Source organism: Acanthaster planci, linkage group LG04 (assembly GCF_054643075.1).
Source record: "Acanthaster planci isolate LZ-2023a linkage group LG04, COTS_SCS, whole genome shotgun sequence".
NCBI lineage: Eukaryota > Metazoa > Echinodermata > Asteroidea > Valvatida > Acanthasteridae > Acanthaster > Acanthaster planci.
In genome coordinates this window covers 3,039,327-3,061,133 of record NC_141780.1, presented here as the reverse complement: position 1 = coordinate 3,061,133, position 21,807 = coordinate 3,039,327, and the positions used below count along the sequence as shown (strand labels likewise).

The following is a 21,807-nucleotide window of genomic DNA, read 5'->3' as shown; positions in this document are numbered from 1 at the left end:
CAATTGACAGACCAAAATGCAACAACTTTCTCGTCCCGGAATCAGAAGGCCTACCGCCGAAAAAATTCAGAGAAAATGAGCAGCAAATAAGGTTAGATTTTTTTCATACAAGGATATCTTTTCACGTACTGAAACCACGGCTGTAATAACGAAGCTATTATAATGCACACTGTGTGCTATTTTTTGTTGTTATCTGACCGCAGCAAAGAAACAACCGACATGACTGACCTGTAACTTTGTCACGTCGACAGCAGAGCAAATGAAAAAGTCCACAACTGAGAACTTTCGGTTCTGAAATGGTTAGCTGGCCCTTTACGTTAATGGTTAGACACTGTTTTTCAGAAAAACTGACCTTGATGTAACTTTGGAAAAAACTTACTGAATGTCCAGCTGCCAACAAATAACAGGAGGCTGTGTCATTCACAAAATAATAGCAAAACAACAGGGCCACTGAATTAAAGAAAAAAAACAACTTGGAAAAACCAAACTCTGAAACCTTTCTCATGGCATGAGAGAGCTGGGATAACTCCATGACTTATCAAGTTGGGTTTAACTTGTAAGACCGCTATCTTCCATCTTTCATAGCGCCACAGGAGATGTAGTGATGGAGGATGGAAACATTGAAAAGGGTGTCATTGATGAAGGCAGAGATAACGCTGCCTCATCCATGGAGGATACAGCAAACAAGGACAGTGCATCCTCTGACTTGGGAAGCACATCTTCAAATGATGATGCTCAGGATAAAGAACCGACAGTTGACCACCTCCATCATGGAGGGGATGATGCAGGAGGAGTTGAAAAGACAGCTGAGGGCTCATCACTTAGTGTTAAAGAGGAGGAAGGAAGCATTTCAGATACCTGTGTAGTCAGTGAGGCAGGAGGAGATGTTGCCATGGTGACAGGAATGATGACAAATGACAATGGAGTCAACAAGACAGAAGAATGCACTCCAACTGTACCTAGAGCAGATCCCAAGGATGGTAGCACCAAAGAGTCTTCACGAGACCAAGAGAGTGAATCGGTGCCTGACAACAGAGGAGATCAGACACAGTCTAAGAGTGATGATGCCTCAGTTGATGTCGACTCGGGAAAAGTTTCAGAAATGCCTCAAGCATCCCAAGGAAAGGAAAATGTTGTTCAGTCACCTGTTGAAGCAGTAAAGACAGAAAAGATCTCAGCAGAGGAGACTGATACAACTGAAGAGGTGGATGTCTCAAACCACAACCATCTGAATTCCTGTGAATCTGTCAAAGGTAGGAGTGATGGTGTTGAAATGCCAACGGATGAATTGAACAAGAAAAGTGCAGAAGTGACAGAGTCGAAGAAACCTGTTGTGGTTTTCCCTAACCTTGAACCTGATGCGAAAGTGGTTGAGAAAAATCCAGGGGTGGCAACATCACCGAAGGCAGCCAATCAAATGGATGGAGCAAATGCCAACAACAATGCCAAAGGTCAGAGTTCAGGGTCAAACAGAGACAACAAAACGTCAGCAGGGGATACCAAGTCTGCTGCATTGATTAACACCAAGAGTGTTGAAAAAAACAGTTCAAAACCAGACGCACCCCCACCTGAAATAAGGGAGCGGGCTGGTAAGTCGTACTCTGCTCAGAGATCAGCTAACCGTGGCAGTCGCAAGAGCGGAATGCCAGATCCCAAGTCCCAGGACAAGCAGAGCACACCGAGACCGACTGAGAGTGATGCCAAGATGGAGTCCAGAGGGAGAGCCAGCCAGGAGGAGGCCGTGAAGGCCAAGGGAAAGCAGGCCTCCAATCAAGGCAGGGAGAAGACTGCCAGTGGGGGGAACCGGCCCAAGGAACCGGACCGAGAGAGCGAGAAGAAACACAGTGATCATCGAAGGAGAGACAGGGATGGGACGAGAGACGGCAAAAGATCAGGGGAGGCAACCCCGGCAGTCAAGAAGCCGGTCAAGACCAAAGAGGAGATTGAGCGGGAAGAGGCGGAGCAGAAGAAGAAAGCGGAAGAGTTGAAGAGAGCTGAGGAGGAGAAGAAGGCCGCCGAGATGAAGAAGCAAGAAGAGGAAGAACAGGTAGGTTTCAGAGCGGTCAAGCTGTCCAATTTACAATTTGCAGAGACCTTCATGCTTCGGAAGAATAATTTGAAAAAGTATAGGGAAAAGACTGCATTGTGTTTAGGCCTGATGCCAGTAAGTAGTTCTTGTTTGCTGTATTTACAAAAAGCATCTCTAGACTTTTGAGGTGCAAGGGTAGGCGAGTTTTGACATGACGGGGATGTTCATTTGCTGTTTTAGGAATGCAAATTGGAGATGAAAACTTTCAGTCAGGGATAGCATTAGCATCCTTGGACTGTTACGCCGATATTTTCCGGATGTGTTTTTTTTTCAGCGTCTTTTAGAGGAGGAGAACACAAGGCTGGCTGAGGAGGAGCAAGTGAGTGATAGTGCTTCTACATTTGGACCATGTTTCTCTATGCTTGTGAAAGATCTCAATAATGAGCACAGTCACCCAGCCATTCCAGACCACTTTGGGCAATTGCTGCGGCTGTGACTACAGTTCCTACTTACGGCTGTTGCCTTCTCCATTTTGAGCCGCAAATCCAAACCAGGGATCCACAGTGGTACACAGTCATTTCGAGTGTGGTGCAGCCGAGGGACGGGGTGTATAGGTGTTTCCTATTAAAGTGGCTTTCTTTGAATTAGCGCACCTGCTTTTATTTGTCATTTTTGTACATGCGTAAGGTGAACAGTTTGGATGCCTTGCTTTTTCTCAGTTGGCTGCAAATTTTGATAGTTTATTTGCGTACTTTGAATGGCTGAAAGATTCTGGCCACAAAATGTGAAGGTGCATGCATGATTTGCATAACGCCGTTAGCTGAAAACTTTTCTCTGCTTTTGTGATTTGCGTGCTTTTTCCAGAAGCATGCGGTAGAGATTTCCACCGAGGCTAATGAACGCAAACAGGCCAAGATGGCACTCCGAGCCAAGAACCTCGCTGCTGCAGGTAGATACCTGACAATTTGCACAGGTTGTCCCACAAAATGTTTGCAATTTCGTCGTCTTTAAGACAGATTGTTTCACTTTGCCATGACCACAAATATCTTTGTGCAGAAATGTAATTACAAATAAAGTCCCTTCCAACTCCACTGAGATGTGTACAGTTGATTGTACCATTTTTCGTGCATAACATTGTCTTAGTGTATTCCAAAATATACCTCTGAGATGACTTTGTAAAAGATTGTCCTTGATTCCTGAATGTCAGAATAACTCTGTCCTCTACAGCTGAACGTCCCGATGAGGATTTCTTCGTCAAACTTGACTCCAGTATGAAAAAGAACACAGCATTTGTCAGAAAGTTGGTGAGTTACTGATACCCCCCCCCACCCCAAGCAGGTCAAGACACAACTGCAAAAGTTAGGGTTGGCGTGACTTACGGAGCGTTTTCGAAACGAGTGGATTCTGCTGAGACTTTGGTTTTGCTGGTTCCATCCATTTTGAACCCATATGTCCAAGCTCTGACAAATTTTAATATTTAATTCCTGTTTTCATTATTTTAGTATGGTTCTAAGCAGAATTTGTTTGGAATATTTCTAACAGCAACTATTGGTTCAGTGACTAAAGATTTTAATAGTAACCCTCGATGTAGGGGATAAACATAAAGTTCATGACTTTCTAATTCAGAAAACAATGACCGAGCAGCAGCGGGACTCGCTGACATCAGAATTCAACGGCCTAAACCTGACAAAGTACGTGGGCGAGGTTGCCACGGCGATCGTGGAGTCCAAGTTCAAGATGGCCGACATTAGCTGCACCGTGCACATCTGCTCCCTGATGCACCAGCGGTACGCGGAGTTCTCCGCCCAGCTGCAGCTGGCCATACAAAAGTGCCATCCGGCGCAGGCCAAGAAGGACGACCAGAAGGAGAGCAAGAAGGAACCGGTGAGAGGAGACGAGATGCCGGACCGAATAAGCTGAAGTTTGACCCTCCCACATCCTTCAAAATCCACCTGGAAGGTTTTGGAGGATTTTGTAGGATTAGGAAAGGCCGTGCACAGCCACTGTTATTTTTTACGAGCGACTCAATTCCCCCCCCCGAAAGTTGAGATATGACGAATGCAACATTGGTTTCTTGAACACTGAAGGATTTTAAGATATTGCAGAAGGTTCCAAGCAAGGATGCCTCGGGGAGTAGGGATAAATTTGTCTGGAAAGTTGTTTAACATGGTTTGGCATTTGAAAACCATCTTTGAAGACCATCATGGCTCTGTAGTGCTCATCTTACTCCTATAAGTGAACTGGGCGTCTTACCAGGATTCTGTGAAGGAGAGACTCCAAGTGTGGGGCGAATTGTGAGTCAATTCTGAAGCTTTTTTTTTTTTCTATCTTGGGTTTTGTTGCAGGTTGTTTTTGACAGCAGAATTAGAGTGGAGTTGAGATTCCTTGCTGAGGTAAGCCACAATTAGAAGTCCCACATGACTGATAGAGGTGCAACAGAGGGTTAAATCCATGGACTGTATAAACAAAGTATTCCCCAGGCATTAAAACTGTTGTATTCTGTTGTTGTCAAAGGCCTTTGAATACCATGTCCAAAAGTGTCTATATCTTTGGGTACTACCCCTTACCCAAACATAGTCTGTTTCTGTAATCGGCCACAGCAAAGAGAGAATAACTTGAAATTAATTTTTTTCTTGTGGCTTGGATTTCCCAGTTGATTGTGGCTGGAGTGTTCACGGAGAAGGAGGGCCTACCGCCCCTGAACAACCTGCTGTCCTCGGTCCTGAAGGCGGACAAGGAAAGCCACGCCCACATCTCCATCATCATCAGCTTCCTGAAGCACTGCGGGGAGGACTTCGCCGGGCTGGTGCCCCGCAGAAACAGGTGGGTTCCCCCCTCACACAGACCCCAACACCAAACACTGCTTAAGTTGAGTTGGCTAGAGGCTTGAGACTTGTCTTGAAATCGGCCAAAAGTAGTGGGGAACTGGAGTGAAGTTTAACCATCCCCCCAAAGGGGTGCTGCAGGATGACGGCCCCTTGAGGATGGGACTTGATGCCCCATGAACAAGGGTAAGATCTGTGGGGGAATATCCCTCCCCCCTCTTTTTTTGATGGGGGGGATGTAAAACGTGCACCACTCTAACAGATAGCACCAATTCCTTGACTTGGACTTGCTTGCCACATTTGTTGCTTCATAACTCAGGCTCTTGGCAGAGAAGTTCAATCTGACCCTCCCCTCCAGCGAGATCTTTTCTGCCCAGCGGAAGGGCGCCTACAAGTCTCTCCTGAAAGACCACTACCTGTCTCTGACCAAGCACCTGCTGAAGGAACACAGGGACCTGCAGAACGTAGAGAGACACAACCGACGCACGCTTCAGGTGGGCTGAAAAACGAGACGTGAAATTCACTTCAGGATTCAAACAAGTCCAGGAAGTCTCAAATGAAATCCGGATTCTGACTTATGCTTGGAGTCTCTGACAGTGATCTTTCCTGTTTTGCAGACCAAAGGAGAACTGAGCGAAGAGAGAAGGAAGCGATATGAGGAGATGCAGGCCTCCTATCAGAAACTGCTAGTCAATACCTCCACCTACGCAGTGAGTACCCCTGAGGAAGAACTGAGCAGATCTTGCTCAGTTCTTGTGATTCCATGTGTAGAACTGAAGCAGGTAGACTCAATGGGGTATCAAGTCTAAATTTGCTTAGCCATCGTCTGTGAGGGTTTAGGTGCAACGTGTGTAGAGCAGTCAGAGATCAAAGAAAGTGTTCTGCCCAAACCGACCAAAGAATTACTGGTACCGTTGAGAAAGTGTTTTCATCAACCAACGACCGCCTAACGATGTAGTTAGATGGCCAGTCAAGTGAAGGTGTTGAAATTCAAGCAAAGGCGTCAGCAACGTACTGCTGTAAGACTGTTGCAATTTACATTTAGTTTACAAAATCTGACAGGAAACGGGAAATTGAAAGTCCAACAGGAAATTACAGTTTAGTTTGTGGAGGAAATGTGGAACCAAATTTACATTTTACCTTTTTCATGTATATGACACACAGTTCCTTGAGCTGGTATATTTTTTGTACAGATTCAACACAATGTTCTCATAATTTTTATAAAGTGAGCATCCTAATTAATGCATGATTATCTTGTCTTTACCCAGGATCTTATCGACGAGGTTGTACCAGATCTACCAGAAGCAGGTAAGTTTGAACCCGTCAAGCCTTGATTGCCATCCACAATCTACAGCAGTAGGTACAATGTTGAAGGGCCTTTATTTGCACGCTACTTTTTGCTGTTACGCCCAGCTTTTGTGCAATTGACGTCTTTTCACAATAGCGGCACCCCCGTATAAGTCTAATCTAGTTACCGAATTCTTGACAGACATGATAACAACAAAAGTAATAAATTATGCCCCGCTTTGATACTGTGGGGAAAAATTCACAAAGACTCATGGACATACGGTGACATCCTTGGACTCTGAAACAGCATGTCTATTGAAACCACGTTAAGCTTTGCGGATCAGCCTGTTTTACCTAACTGACTCTCCCACGAAATTGCACTACTGTGGCCTCCAAGGCTTCTAGGACCAAAACCATCAGGAGACATTAATTTGGCAATTAAATGTGGATGTCCCCCAAGGGTATTGACAATTACTAAACCGAATACCTTTCAATAATATTACAGTTCTTATATCGCATTGTATTGATTACACGAAGCAATGCATTGTACCATCTCAACTGCAAGGACTGACATTTCTTCCGCCTTCCTTAGAAATAACACAAGAGGAGCGTGACATGATGGCGCTGGATTACCTCGGCAGCGATAAATCGGGGGCGGAGTTTGACTTTGACACGTCTCTGTGGGAGGACGAAGACACAAGAACGTTCCACGAGAACTTGATTGACCTGCGTACAATGGTCCCAGGGGTAAGTTAGTAAAAAAAAACCTCCCCAGCAAATGTTGTCCTTTAACTGTTGAATTTTTATTAAAAAAAAGTTTGTTAGTGGCAGATTTTCAATACAGAGATTGATATACTGGATTTGATGCATTATCAGGAATTAAGCAAAGTACCATTCATAAACACTCATCTCATTTGTAGTTTTTGTTTTGAGGCACAGGGTCTTATTTTGAATGGGTCAAGGATTTCAACGAGAGTTTAATATTTGTGGGTTGTGCACCTTTGAAGACGATAGGCTAACTTGAAATAACTATTTGGACATGAACCGTGTTCACAGTCTTTATTTCGTTTGTAAAGATTCTGTTCAAAGATAGTGAAAAGAAGGCATCGCCTGACGAGAAACAGGAAGATCTGGACAAACTTGGAGAAGGTAACTTGCAAAATTGGCTGTAGGGATTGCTTTTGACATCAAAACTTGCATCTTGGCTCAAACAAAAAAATACCGATCTGCTGGCCACATAACATGAGTCACTCTCGCGTGTCTTGCTAATGGCGTGTGGACCAACCCAGGGGCAAAGTGATTGCTCAAGCAATTAGTTTCAAAGAAGCTGTTGACACACTGGCAGTGTAATGCCCATCCCTTCCGAGTGCCTCTGTTGAAACCTGTGACAGGCTTTCATAGGTGGCACTGGAACCCCTAACCTCCCGACCAGCGCAGACTGCTCAACCACGGAGCTGGTCAATTTGTCAAGCCCTAGTATAATCGGAAGAGAAGAGTCATTCATGAAAATGAAAGGAGAGATGAAATCAAAACTCCCCTGTAGATATCGTAGCCCTTGAGAAGACGGAAGGGGCAGAGATTGTATCGAAGGAGGAGGCGGAAGCGGCTGAGATGGCACCGAGGGAGGAGCCAGAGGGCGCTACCACAGAGGAAGACATGACAGTGGAGGATGTGGAGACCACCTCAGCCTTGGAGCCTGAACAGGAAGGTAATAGGATAGTTAATCAAAATAGAAGCAGGTTGCGCAGAGTGCTTAAAAAAAATCAAAGCACTTTCCATTGTTATTACCCCTGCTCACTGGGCCCATGAATCAAGCCAACTACCATCTCAGCTCTCTGGGGAGTACACAGCTCCATGCTGCCATTTCAGCGCAAAGCAGCTAAATTAGGTGGGCGAGATTTTGAAGATTGACACAAAACCTGAGGAGTATGCTCGTGACTCAACCAAACAAAATGGGTAGCGAGTCACCTCAACCCTCTCTGAGGTTGCAGCCTGTAAAGAATTTTGCGCACAATCTAAATCAGCAGGAATCCTTACCTTTTTTTCGCCCACCACGATTTCCAGTTTTGTGGAGATTCCAAACTGAGACGCGTCAAAACAAATCTAAATAGATTGTCTTGGCTTTTAATGAAAACTAAAACAGAATTACTGAAAGACGCGGCCGCAAGACTCGTCTTATAGGATACGGCCACTTACCTGAAAACCTGTTCCTAACATTAATGTTCCCATTTTAAGTGAGATTGACGTGCCATTGATATCTGCTGGCGTGCCATCCTTCAGATACTGAAGAGGAGGAGGAAGAGGCAGAGCAAGTGACCAACATGAGCAAGAAGATGCTCCTGGATGCCTACCTACAGCGCCTCCCTCAGTGTGTCAACAGGGACTTCATCGACAAGGCCTGTGCATCTCCCAACATCTTCACCCTTCCTACAAGACCCCAACCCTCTTTAGAAGAATTGTCTATCTCGTCCAAAAATTTCCCCTTCAAATTGCTTAAATTGAAAAACAAAGATTTTAAAATCAGTTTGAAGTCCCGTAGATATTTTTAATTCCTTTTTTTGGCAGAGATCAGGTCCTCAAGAGTGAATAAATCCACCCTTTTTAAGTCACAGGCCATCCTGTGCTGCAACGGTTTTCAAGTTTCATATGCGTGTAATAAGTCTTATTCAAAGAAAATGAGATATTCCAATTGACACTTCATCTTTGACTCTGATTTCATCCAACAGTGGGTCAGTCCACCGTTCAGCTGAAAATAATGAAGCCAACCAACCGAGCAGTTGACCGATCGGCAGTCCATGTCATCAGTTAATTGGTTTTTTTTTCTTAACCCCCACAGGCTGCCATTGAGTTCTGCATGGACCTGAACACCAAGATTAACCGCCGTAAGCTCATCAAGACTCTCTTCAATGTACCCAGAACCAGGTATATAAGCAGCCGGCGGTGCATGCTTCCTGTGCTGTGCTCTCACACTCTGACAGAGTCCTCAAGTTTAATTCAGAAAGTGTGTTTTCTGTCCAACTGTAGTCTTTATTTTACCCGCATATTTTTGTTCTCAAATTGCCAATGGCCATTTGCGCATACATCGAAAATCGATTGTCGGTCATGCTTTCGGAAAAAATTTGGTGTCGTGCCAGGAGAAATTGCATATTTTGCTATCCAGACTCGTGCCTCAAAATTCGTGAGAGTCTTGTCCTGATAACCTGAATTGTTTTACACTGAGAAAAACTTGGCAAAGAGAGCATGCAAGGTATTTTTAGCAAGTAAAAGAAGAGTTGAAAACCAAATGAAAGCTGTTGTTTATTTCAAAAGTGCGCCCACAAACATTTAGATTCGTCCAATTTTGCTTGTACTTGAAACCGTTCGTTTCAATTTTAACTCCTTTTCATTTCTTATTTATATTTCACATTTCGGGGTAAATTTCTTGGTTTTTTTTCAAGATTGGACCTGTTGCCTTTCTACTCTCGCCTTGTGGCCACTCTCTATCCTTGCATGCCTGACATTGGCACAGAACTTGTGGAGAAACTCAAGGCTGACTTCAGATGGCATGTGAGTCTTGGCATTTGTTCACAAAGTACCCCTTTTTTCTAATGTCTAAATTTCTTTTACTAACAATTACTGTGCTGCTTTTACATGGTTGGAAGTTTTTTTCACACTTTTATAGAAATCATGACTTTTTTAGCTTCTCTCTTCGAGGCCAAATTGAAAGAAATTTTAAATGCATGGATTTCTTAGTAATGTTAAAAATGTTTTGTGGGGTGAATCTTTCAGGCCTTGATCTCAAAGAATTTTATAGCCGAGTTTCCAGTTGTTCTGTGTGCTTGAAAGCTTTATCAACTTCACTAGGAGTAGTAATTTGTGATTGGTTTTTTTTTAATACTTGAAAGTGCTTTTTTTCATATTGTTCTTCAGGTGAGGAAAAAAGACCAAATGATGATTGAGACAAAAATCAAAACTGTTCGGTTTATCGGTGAGTAAATATAAAGGCTTGTTTCATGTCTTGCTGTTGTCACAGAACTACTAAGAAGATTTATCGTGCTAAGCAGTAACCAGCCGGAAGTCAGTTACAATTAGTGTCACTTGCGATCTGGCTGATAACCTGAATTACTAAGCAACATATATTTCTGTGTGTAGTCAATCAATCTGCTTAGCACTTCCATGAAAATGGCCCGTTTTGTCTAGGGGTTCATGCTTTCTATATTTTTGTACAATCCCTTTGTCCTTGTCTGTCCTTAGGGGAGCTGACTAAATTCAAGATTTGCTCCAAGTCAGACACATTGCAGTGTGTTAAGGTGAGTCTGGTACCTTGAATCCATTGACACTAGCAGTCAGGTTGAAGGGCAGACACTGCTGTGGTCTTTGGATAGAGTTCCTTTAATGTGAGCATGTTTTACATAGATGCCAATGTTTAGAAATACAAAGGGATATTGAAAGATCATCCAGAACTAATTTTTCATGTATTTTCGTGAAGGGAAAGATTCGGAAGGAAGGAATTCCACAACAAAATGTCAAAATTGAGTGTGATGGCAAACCTACTCTAGCTACACATCACAACTTCAGACCTGCAGAGGGTCGTTTTATAAAATTACTCTGATGCACCTTTTCTTTGGCCAGTTCCTGCTGCAAGACTTCCGGCATCACAACATTGACATGGTGTGCAACCTGCTGGACAGCTGCGGGCGGTTCCTGTACCGGTCCTCGGACTCCCATCTCCTGACCAAGGCACTGCTGGTGAGTGTACCTCAGGAATTTTCACAGGACACTTTGCTAGAGCGATAATGTGTGAGTTTCATGCTGCATTCTTCCATGTGGATTGAACCATTGTGTGGTACCAAAGCTAAGAGGTTTTGGCAGGGCTGTAGTTGAGCCCGTTCCATGACCTGTCACAAGCCCTTTCAGAAGTCCAGTCTCAAGCAGAAGGATGACCAGTGACAAAGGAAGGCTCTTGTCACAAGTCATTTGGATAGCCAATGACTGGATGACATGATATCAACTATGTCCTCAGTACTTTCAATCTGTGGCAGCATTGCCCGGCAAAGACAGGTCACCAGTCGAAATACTGTGTGAAATGAATGCCGGTAAATGGTTGCCACCAGTTTTCCCGTCCAGGTTTGTTCTGTCACTTTGGGCACTTTTTGTCACAGATTGACATCTGATCCCTAGAATCAGAGCTTCTTGGAGTACTCGAGTGCAAGAAACAAATCGTTTCCCCCCCTGAAAACAACCTTGAACTTTGACCCCTTGCAGGAACTGATGATGCGCAAGAGAAGCAAACTGCATCTTAACGAACGCCACAGCACCATGGTGGAGAACACTTTCTTCTACTGCAACCCTCCGGAGGTCAAACAGGTCAGCCTAGCACGAGCACCAGTCCGTTTCCAGTGGCAGGCAGAAACTGCTTCTCGTTATCCCAGTACTGTGGAAAACTGTTCTTGTTTCCACCGGTGCTCGGATGGATAGGGAAACCCCTCCTCTCCTATGAAGGCTGAGGTGTCTTCTGGATTTTTTGGAGTATTAATGTTTGTACTTTCCACCATGGTCAAAGGGGAAGACCTAGTGCCGTATTGGCAGTCTGGGCCGATTGACTCGGGCCAGGCACCTGTGACCAGTTAGACTGATTTAGTTGGCGCTGGACGTTGCTTGAGTTAATGACAACATTAGGATCAGGGTTTACAACACCGCAACTCTTGCCTGGTCAGATTCAACTGGCATCCACATGTCAAATTTCCATGGCAATGTTCTGCCCTGGGTATCTTGTATTTCTCTACCTTTCTCTCCTTGTTACCCTCTCAGGTTGAGAGGAAAGAGCGGCCGGTGATTCACCAGTACATACGCAAGCTCATCTTCCGAGACCTGTCCAAGACCACCACTGAGAAAATCCTGAAGCAACTCCGGAAAATGGACTGGACTAATGTGGATGTAACACTGAATTCACTCATTTCAGGGTTGGAAATTCCCCACCCCCAAAACAAAAGAAGCTTTGAATAGTTCTTCTCGAAGCAAAGTGCTTTTAAAAAGGCTCAAAATTCGCATTGAAAATTGATAAATTTAATCCCAAATAAAGATTAAAGATGAGTAATGTTGTCAAAAGATAAATGAATTAACTTGATCGTCCTGAGTTAGTGCATGGGGGCAATATTTCCTTAAATCAGCTGGTTCCCCTCATTCAAACAGTAGCATTGAAATGGCAGGTGCATGTGCGTCGACATTGTTGCTTTCCCCGGTTTCATAGCTGATTTGTGGTTGAGAGTCCAGGAGATTCAGACCCTCAAACTCCAGTGCAATTTCACAGGTGTCTGAATCCTGTCTTCATTTCAATGTCCTCAGATCAAGACCTACATCACTAAATGCCTGGGCAACGTGTGGAACGTCAAGTTCAACAACATCCACTGTGTAGCCAGTCTCCTGGCCGGTCTGGTACCCTACCACGATGACGTGGGCATACAGGTTGTGGATGCCGTCTTGGAGGACATCAGAATCGGCATGGAGGTCAGTGAGGCCTCGCTGGTCCTAAAACTTCCATTAATTTTTCATGTTGGTATTATTCGCCATGACTTTCCCTTTATTAACGAGGGTGTCTTATTTAATATAGCTGCGGATATTACCCTTGTAGAATCATGATCACCTCAACCTGCTTCGCTGTCCACAGAGTAAAATCGAGGTTGTTCAAATTACTCAGAAAGGGAAGCGTAATTTACATTGATGGGAGATTGTTAATGGTTGGACCAAAGTTGTGGATTTGAAGTTGCATTAGCTTTAGTTCACACTGAGCATTGCCCAAAAGCACGCTTTTCGCGACAGTTGTAAGAAGATTTGAGTTCGTTGACTGACTGCATAATCCCACATCCATCCTATCCTCCTAAGATCAACCATGCCAAGTTCAACCAGCGCCGTGTCTCCACCGTGAAGTTCCTGGGGGAGCTGTACAACTACCGCATGGTGGAGTCGGCAGTCATCTTCAAGACCTTGTACTCCCTGATCCGATTTGGCATCACCCTGGACGGTGAGGAGACTGAGGCGGCATCCAAATCCGTTGTCTAGAGCTAGGTCTAGGTCTTCGCTCCATTGGAAATGCGTGGAGACGCGCAGACAATAGACCTAGCCGTAGCTCTGGAAGCCCGTTTCGGACACGGCCTTAATCAGTCTGCAACAGCTACAATGCCGCACTTACTGTAGTATTTTAATAGGCTTAGCATTTCACAGAAGATACCTGGTTTATGATATCACCTACCTTCTGCTATGAAGGCTTAAATGCCTTGTCTTAAGCTGAATTGCCTTGAACATTCCGGTTTTGTGGAAGAGCACAAGTCAGACCATGAACAGTGAAAATTGGGGTTTGGGGTTCTCTCTCTCTCAGCCCATAGACTCTCAAGACTGCAGAGTAATATTCCTGGTTCCCTGGACATAGTTGATGCATATTCTACAAAGGAAAATCAAACGTTGGTGAACCAATGATTGCTGATCCGAACCGGCTCTTAGTACCTGTTGACACAGGATCATGTGTAACCGTGTCATGCCAGGGATAAGAAAGCTATTCCACACATCACATCCGAAATTTGAACACCAGCCTTGTAATTCTCAATAAGATGCCGTGTTGACTGCCCCCTAGGTGCCGAGAATCCTCTTGACCCTCCGGAACACCTGTTCCGTCTGCGGCTGGTCTGTACCCTGCTGGACACCTGCGGGCAGTTCTTTGACCGGGGCACCAGCAAGAAGAAGCTTGACTGTTTCCTGGTGTACTTCCAGGTAGAGTACCCATCCCTAAACCTGTGAACCCCCTTCGCTACCCCAAGCTTACCCTGCCCTACCCTACCTTACTTTACCTCACCGCGCCTTTGAACCTTCAACCCACTTCAATCCCACCACACGCCCCAAGAAAAAAAGCAACTAGCGGGCGACTTTCCTTTTCACCTCCTCTGCTTTGAAATGATTTTGAAACATTAAGAAAATTCACAACTTGAATGAATTTGACTGATTTGTGAAACTGGTTCAATACCACTGGATACAAGGAAATTGTACAGTTGGCTTTGATTTCTTAGTCAAAATATGTCAAGCTGAAGAAAATCGCACAGGGTACTTTACACTTTCCTGAGATTTTCATGAGAGTTGAGAAGTTCTACAGTGTAGAAATTATGGGCTGTTGATAATCACTATTGATGATTGCTTTTAATGATCGGTGGTTCAGTTCAGTTTCTTTATGTACATGTCTCCCACGCACAGCAATACATCATGTACAAGCGCAGTCTACCCATATGGAACCCGCTGGTCCACCCGTTCCCACTGGACACCGACAATGCCCTGGCCGACACGCTGGAAACACTACGCCCCAAACTGAAGATCTGCACCACCCTGGAGGAGGCTAACGAGGCAGTTGCCGAGCTGGAGAAGGAACAGGTCCAGAAGCATGGTAAGGCCCATGGGGGAGTCAGGACTTCAGACAGTGTTGAGGCTACAAGGTTGTTGTGGTGTTGATGTTGACTTGGGTTTTCCCCCAAATCTCAGCTTCACTTCTGTCTTATTTTTATTGTTCTTAAACAGGTGGTGTCATACAGATGGCGATAGCATCTGTCAACCCCCAGCCACATGGTTCCCCGCAACTTGGCACCATCACTGAAGGCGACGAGACCAAGGCTACTGCAGGTACCAAACTACAGTCAGACTGATAACTTAGAGTGGGTTACAAGTTCAAAAATTATTTTGAATTTGAATTCTGCTGACCATTTTGAGTGGTTTAATTTGGCGATCAATTGTTGTCTCGGACTTGCTCAATGAAAGTGTACGTCATTATGATGTCAACCAGTCAATAACTTTGTGAAGAATTTCAATTTTCACGCCTCAAATGCTTGAAACTTCATTGATTTTTATAGTTGTGGTTTTTCTATGCTTCAAGACTTTAGTGTTAAAAAAAATCAACAGTTGCATTTGTTTAGTTTGATGACAGCGTTTAAAGACATACTTGGGGGGAACAAAGCCACCATTTTTGTTGGAGCATCCTTCTCAGAAACAGGTCTTCAACGTTTACAAGGTCTAGCCTGTAGACATGGTTCCCAGTGTCCGTTCTTGTTAATTTGTCGTTCTTAGCCGTGGAATTTACCAGCATCACGGAGGATGAGGAGATCTCCGACTCGGACTCAGAATTGGAGGGCGTGACTCGGCGGGGGAGCGAAGGGGGCGGAGAGGGCCATACCTCCAACAGCCAGAGCCAGGGGCACAGCCAGAATACCGGAGATGAAGAGGTGATTTGAAGAACGGGCACTCAGATTGGTTTAGAGCGGGAATTTCTCCAAGCTGCTGAATGCAGAATTGTACAATGCAGAGAAGGTCACTTGCAAAAAATGGGTTCCCAGCCAAAATGTCACATAGTGTACATTATGTTGACACTGGTTCCCAGCTGATGTCTGCTCAGCTCATAGGTTGACTGAGCTATATTCTCTGAAAATTTGTAGAGCTATCATGTACAGAAGTTTGCTGAGCACACAAAATATATGCTTAGCAAAGAAAATGGTTACCTGCCAAAGTATCATGTTAAGTACATTACCTGAAACCAGTCCTTTTTCCCATGTCTGTTTAGCACAAAAACTTATTAAGCAGTGTTTTCTGCTTGGTAGCTGGATGAAATAAGCAAGATATGCAGTGCATCATTTTGCAATTGCTAAAATCAGTGCAACGAGGTCGTATCTTGTGTACAAAACAAAGGCGAGTTATGACCTTGTTACCCTGACACAACGGTATCAAACTTGTAGCTGGCTGCCAGCGCCCGAGTGGCACCTAACAAACCGAGAAATGGAACAGGGGAAGACTTTTTCTTGCGTTTCAAAATATCTGTCAGTTTTGTGTTTGATAGTGTCCCCCCAAAAGGGTTTAGTTTTCCACCATAAACCGGGAAATTTGGATTTCGGTTGATGCAGGTGGCAGATGACCAGATGGCCCTGGACTCGGCAGGCGAGACTGAAGAAGAAGACACGGTGAGTCTTAGTTTTGATCTTCAAAGATCGTATCGGGATGAGTTCAGAGCAAGGTGGAGTAAGGAGAGATGGACATTTGTTTCTGCTCTGCTAAATGTTCACTTGAGACACCTGTGGCTGGTGCAGCTCACAAGCACAAGGATGTACTTCTTTAACCCCTTCAGCCCGGGAACCGTCGACAGCTGCGGCTTTGTGTGAGGATTAGTGCATACCACACATACAGTCTATTCACCATGCAGCTGCTGGTTCAATAGGACCTGCTGCTGGACCAAGCCCTCCATTCAGGGCATACCACAGCCCAGCAGTCGCTGTCAAAATAATCCTGCCGTGAAGGGGTTACTTATATAAATGGCACAGTTTACACATGCTCCTTATTGGTGACTTCTTGTTTTCAATCAGGTGACTGTTTTGACAGGAGGTCCCAAGCTCATCAAGTGTGAAGAGGACGACGATTTCACGGCAGAGTTTGACAAGATGCTGTCAGAAAGCGTACAGGTAAAAACCTTACACTTTCAAAACCTCATGCACATTTGTCAGCCTAGCTACTTATTTCATTTCTCACTGTTCTGTAGTGTCAATAAACCAGACATGCTGTGCTCCGACTTCTGTCAAAAAGTATAAATATTTCATTTGGTGCACGATATGTGGCAAAGGGGACCCCCCCCCATTGTGTCTTTTTTAGGGTTGACGGAATCTTTAGAAATTCTTTCAGATTTCAGGGGGGGTGCATTAGGACCAATAGCCTTAGGGTATATAGCTTGTGCATCACATTAGGGGGGGCCCCTTTGCCACATGTCGTGCTGGATATGAAATATTTTCTTGTGTAAAGACTGTTTCAGCATAAATTAAGCAGAAATTCCAAGACTATCTGATTTAAAATCCTCATAAAATTGGGTTGTTATTGATATGACTTATGATATATCTTCAGTACATCCAGATTTGAGGGGTTTTACTCTGGGAGGGATTGAAACGATACTACCAGGGATACTTCAAATCATAATCAAGTTGTCTTGAGTTAGTCGTAAGTCATTCAGTCTTGGGCCAAGCCTTAAGCTGTTGAAATGAGCTGTGCTATTAAAAGAACATGCGAGTATGAAATGCCACGTTCTTTTTGACATCTGTTTTCAGCAACGCACGGTGGACACCATCAAGGTGCCGCAGCAGGAGATTGCCATCCCCGCCCAGGCCCGGCCCCGCCCCAAGAAGATCATCTTCGACATCTTCAATCCAGACAACAACGAGGACGACAACGAGGCCGAGCAGCAGGCGGACTCGGTGAACTTTGTGCTGATGATGCGGCGTGGTAACAAGCAGCACTACCATGAGTTTGAGGTGCCCAAGTCGTCGGACCTAGCCGCCAACCTCAGAAACAGGGAGAGGGTCAGTCTCAGAATTATTCAAAACTTCCTTTACCTGCGTCAGACAATTATCTTGGACACTGCAGAATTTTTGTGTTCAAAAATATGTCAAGCAGTACACACTTGAAATTTGTCAGTCAAATAGGTTAGAATAAAAGCCTAACTGGTGACCAATGCAGTCCATGAAGTTGAGAAGTGTGAGAAATGAACAAAGTCCTCTGATGCAAAGTACCAGTGTTCAGCAGTGAACCGTTGAGTCCTTAGTTGGCAGTTTTTGGTCTCATCTGTATCATGGCTCGTGGATGGATGCTACGACCGCATCCCTAGGACACCGTGCCACACCTTGCTGAAATCACTGATCGAAGCCATGTTTGCACAGCCATTAAATGGACAAAATGTGTCTCTATAACTATAACCTGTGCCATTAAATAAATGATTAAAAAAAATCACACAAGGAGCTCAAACCAACTTTCATAGTATACATAGAATTCACTGCATAGAATTAAAAAAAAAATACCATTGAACTACCAGAAAATTAGACTTCGCTTTGCGAGCTCACACCGTAAATACAAATGGAAATTTATTGTTTACAAGTTACACTGTGGTACTTGCTGCAGCTTGAGCTTGCCGAGAAACAACGTCTGAAGGAACTGACACTCACCATCAATGACAGACAGGAAGAAGAGGACTATCAAGGTAAGTATCCCAGCATCCTTTGCTCTCCACCCTCGTCTTTCCCACCAAGCCACACCCTCCCCTCCAAAGTGATCAATTCTGCCAATTTGGATGAACATTCAGCGTGTATATTTCTGCCCGAGTCTTCGTCATTTGCAAGTCTTAAGAACCTGGACTACTCTTCCGTTTCGTCGTTATGAGCACAAAATTGTATTGTCCTATTTCTCACTCCTTCAAGCATGCAGGAAACCTGCATAAACAAGCAGTGTTTTCCTTCCAAAGAGATACCATTGATACATAAAAACACACCATCTCTTGTTCTTGCAGAGAGCAGATTCTTCATACTTTTTTGTTGCGAAGTGCTTCCCTGACGTTAGCTGCTAGACAAGTGTTCAGCCTCAGAAAGGACATTATACTTTAATTTAACTGAATTTTACTGTTATTTGCTGTAACAGACGTCAACTAAATTAAATGACTTCATTGGCTCCGTAATGTTCTCTCGTGTTGCAGAAATGATGGCGCAGTTCCAGAAACCGGCGACCGTCGTGACCCCCATGACTCCCAAGGAGCGTAAGCCTAAATTTCACCATCCCAAGGGTGCCCCCGACGCAGACCAGATCTTCAACTCCTCGGGCAATCGCAAGTGGTGAGCTGACGTCAACTGCACTGTAACAACAAAGAGGCCCAGAGGAGAGGATAAGGGAAGAACAACGCACAGTTGAGGAAAGCTGAGGTTTTATCGAGTCAGTCGGCCCGCAGTTCTGAAGAAAACCTTTCAGCAGTGTAAAGTAACTGTAATCGGGAGTGGTTCGTGATGAATTTCAATCACCGACGTTGACCCTTGTCAAATGTCTACTCACGTTCTAGGTGGCTTTCTGTTGACTTGGCAGCATAATTCTTATCGTTCTAGAGTTAAAAATCTCTTGAAGGTCTTTTGCAGAATCTTAAAAGGTTTTCGGCAGGTCCCACTTATATCTTACCAGCAAGTGTTTACATCAAGGACTTGACTTAACGTGAGTTCAGATCGAAACTAACGGCCACGGTAGTATCGATGTCAAAATGACTCGTGAGTTCTGAGAGATTAGGAAGGTGGGTTACATACCTTGTGTTGAGTCTGTTTGTAGTAGAAGCCTTCATCTGCAGCTCCCCCCATGCCAACCTCCTTCCCCAACCAAAACGAGCTACTACACTAGAAAAATACTTGCTCACCATTTTCCCAGGTAGTTTTACTGCTTTGCAAAAGTATCCAAAAGATGTTAGCAAAAATAGTCGCTAAAACAAAAGAATTGAACTCAACACCCCCCCCCCGGTCATTGATGGTGTGTCATAGTTCCTGATTTCTCTCATTCTGGTTTTGCTTGCTGTCATAGCGATTCAGAATTCAATTTCAGATTACAGAGTCTTTTATTCCATAGAGCTTTTTGAATTCGAAAGCCCAGCAGACAGACCTGTGATTGTGGGTAGTGAACTTGACATGACTGTGTGTTGAACAGTACCTCTGCCAGGCTCAAAGTCTTAGATAACAGAGACTGTAGACAGAAAGGTTTTCACCCATATTGGGTTTGAAAAGATATTGTCTGGCAGAGCTGTACATGAACCGTATAGACACTGTGCTGTCAACTCACAACAGTCAAGAGATAGCCCAATCAAGGACCGTTGCCTGATTAGTGGCAAGCTAGTGTCGTACATTGTGTCTGCATGCTAACATTTCAGCCAGGGCACCTTTATTTTGAACCACTGTCAGTCCAAATCATGGTGACTCACTTTCCTGGTTCCCTGCATTAACATCTTGATACACCAGCAATTCAACTGGTCTCCGTCAGCCAGTCCAGTTGAGCTGACCAGTCATTCTAAATGTCAACCTAGACTGTGTATTGCTTTACACATGTACGTGAATGGCTTAGACTGGTGCTACCATTTTTTTCATTTTAATACCCACACATCCTTAGCTTCCGTGCACGAGAACAAGACCCCCAAGTTAATAAGCAAAGCAGTAATGTAGCATTAAGGCCCCCTCCCCCCGATTGTGATGCATTTCCGGTTTCTTTGCTATGGGTTTAGTTACGAATCCGTACTTTCCTTTGATATTACAAGCAAATTTCCTTTCATGGTTTTAAAGAGCTTGTCAGAAAATTGAGAAATATGGCACTGCCGCTGCAGGCTTGTTTTCCTAGTGAATATTTTCCCTGTTTCATGCCTTCTCTCAAAACATGATTTTGTTGTTGCATTTTTCCTAAGAAAAAGGAAATATTTTTATTTTCCAAACAAAAGATTCAATATGTCAACAAAAACAATTTTGCCTTTGATGTTTCATCATCCATTTACGTATCATATGATGTCTGGATTTTTTCCTTTCTGTTTTAAAGTGATAAACATTTTGCTCCCTCCCACACCTCGGTAAACACTTCAATACTTCATATGCCAAATTATTGGAGTCTTTAGCATTTGTTGCAAAGCCTCCTGGGCTTAAATCTGTCAGGTAATTATTGACTCTGCGCAAGCACATGAGGGAATGAGCATTTATACCCATCAGTCCCAAACCAGGCAGAAATACATGAAGGTCGTTCCCCTTTCTGTTAATTTTCATGCGTCACAGTAATCCAAAGTAGAAAGAAGTTTGCCTATTAAGTTTGGGTAGCTACGGGCAGTGAAAGTGGCGGAATTGGCATCGCTCGTGTGTACACTGGTATCATTTTCCAGGTAATAGTTAATCATTTCTTTAGCCTGGTTATAGCATTGTGGGTCACAATTTCAACCAGGAACATTCCCCTTTTAGGCACAACGCCACACGTGCGCTTGATGATGCTCATCTAGCACAGGGTATGTTCACCCACTTTTGCAAACCTGCAGAGCGTTCTAGTGGGCACTCGGTGCATGGCACCACTGGCTTTTATTGGTCACTCCAGCCTTGCCTGTTTCTCACCGTAGAGGGCGCTTGTGCACGGAGCAGCTATCTAGACAAATGATGGCCGATACTTTTCTGTATAGTTGCTATGTAGAAGTACCCACTCACCGACAATGAAGAGAAATGCTGGTGGGGATTTATTTCATCTGGGCTGGTGGCGCACACGGAGACAGTACCTCGCCGCCGAAAGTGGTTGTGCATGCTTTGCGCAGCATGTGCGCGATGTGCCCCTCCCACCAAAGGGACATTGCTGCTGTACCAAAATATATCATCCCTCTTCGCTTGCAGAGACCACCTTTACTCTTTATTTCAGGTGCAATTTAACCCCCCCCCTTTGGGTTCATATTGAGCCAAGCTCCGTCTGTGCACACTCTCAGTATTGGAAATTATCCATGGAAATTGATTGATTTACTACTGCTTCTTTGTGCAGGTGGTTGGACCTACTTATTATCTGTCAGTTCATTAGTTTTTAAGGATGAGCTGGATATAAAGTGTATACATTAGGAAAATGGCAAAACTTGAGTTCTAAGTTTCCAAAGAATTTCTGCAGACAAGATTCTACAGCACGGTTCAATAAACTATTGGAGTTTGCTATTCACAGACAGTCTGTTTCAGTTTTGTGTAGTCTGATTTGCATTTCTACCAAGTTCGCTTTCGGATTTTGGGGGGAAAATGTCCACAAGAAGACGAACAACCTTCAATCTCTGGACCACCGAACCAACAGTTTGTCAACAACACCAGTATCAAGAGAAGGAACAGAGAAACC

At 44.3% G+C, this 21,807-nt stretch overlaps 1 protein-coding gene across 1 annotated transcript; it reads left to right on the top strand.

Annotated features, from left to right (window-relative positions):
* The first annotated feature begins 10 nt into the window (after nt 1–10).
* On the top strand, nt 11–21,645 carry upf2 (UPF2 regulator of nonsense mediated mRNA decay). Its single transcript, XM_087135849.1, has 33 exons — nt 11–91; nt 586–2,047; nt 2,364–2,408; nt 2,894–2,978; nt 3,257–3,333; nt 3,656–3,913; nt 4,375–4,422; nt 4,683–4,852; nt 5,174–5,348; nt 5,472–5,564; nt 6,123–6,162; nt 6,734–6,888; nt 7,218–7,290; nt 7,685–7,849; nt 8,422–8,539; nt 8,980–9,063; nt 9,579–9,687; nt 10,051–10,108; nt 10,375–10,430; nt 10,753–10,869; nt 11,386–11,487; nt 11,932–12,057; nt 12,466–12,627; nt 13,003–13,141; nt 13,748–13,884; nt 14,359–14,545; nt 14,677–14,778; nt 15,220–15,374; nt 16,047–16,103; nt 16,503–16,598; nt 17,232–17,483; nt 18,079–18,157; nt 18,647–21,645. Exons 2-33 carry the CDS (start codon nt 605–607, stop codon nt 18,784–18,786), a joined length of 5,103 nt encoding a protein of 1,700 aa, XP_086991975.1. The 5' UTR covers nt 11–91; nt 586–604; the 3' UTR covers nt 18,787–21,645.
* The last annotated feature ends 162 nt before the right edge of the window (nt 21,646–21,807 follow it).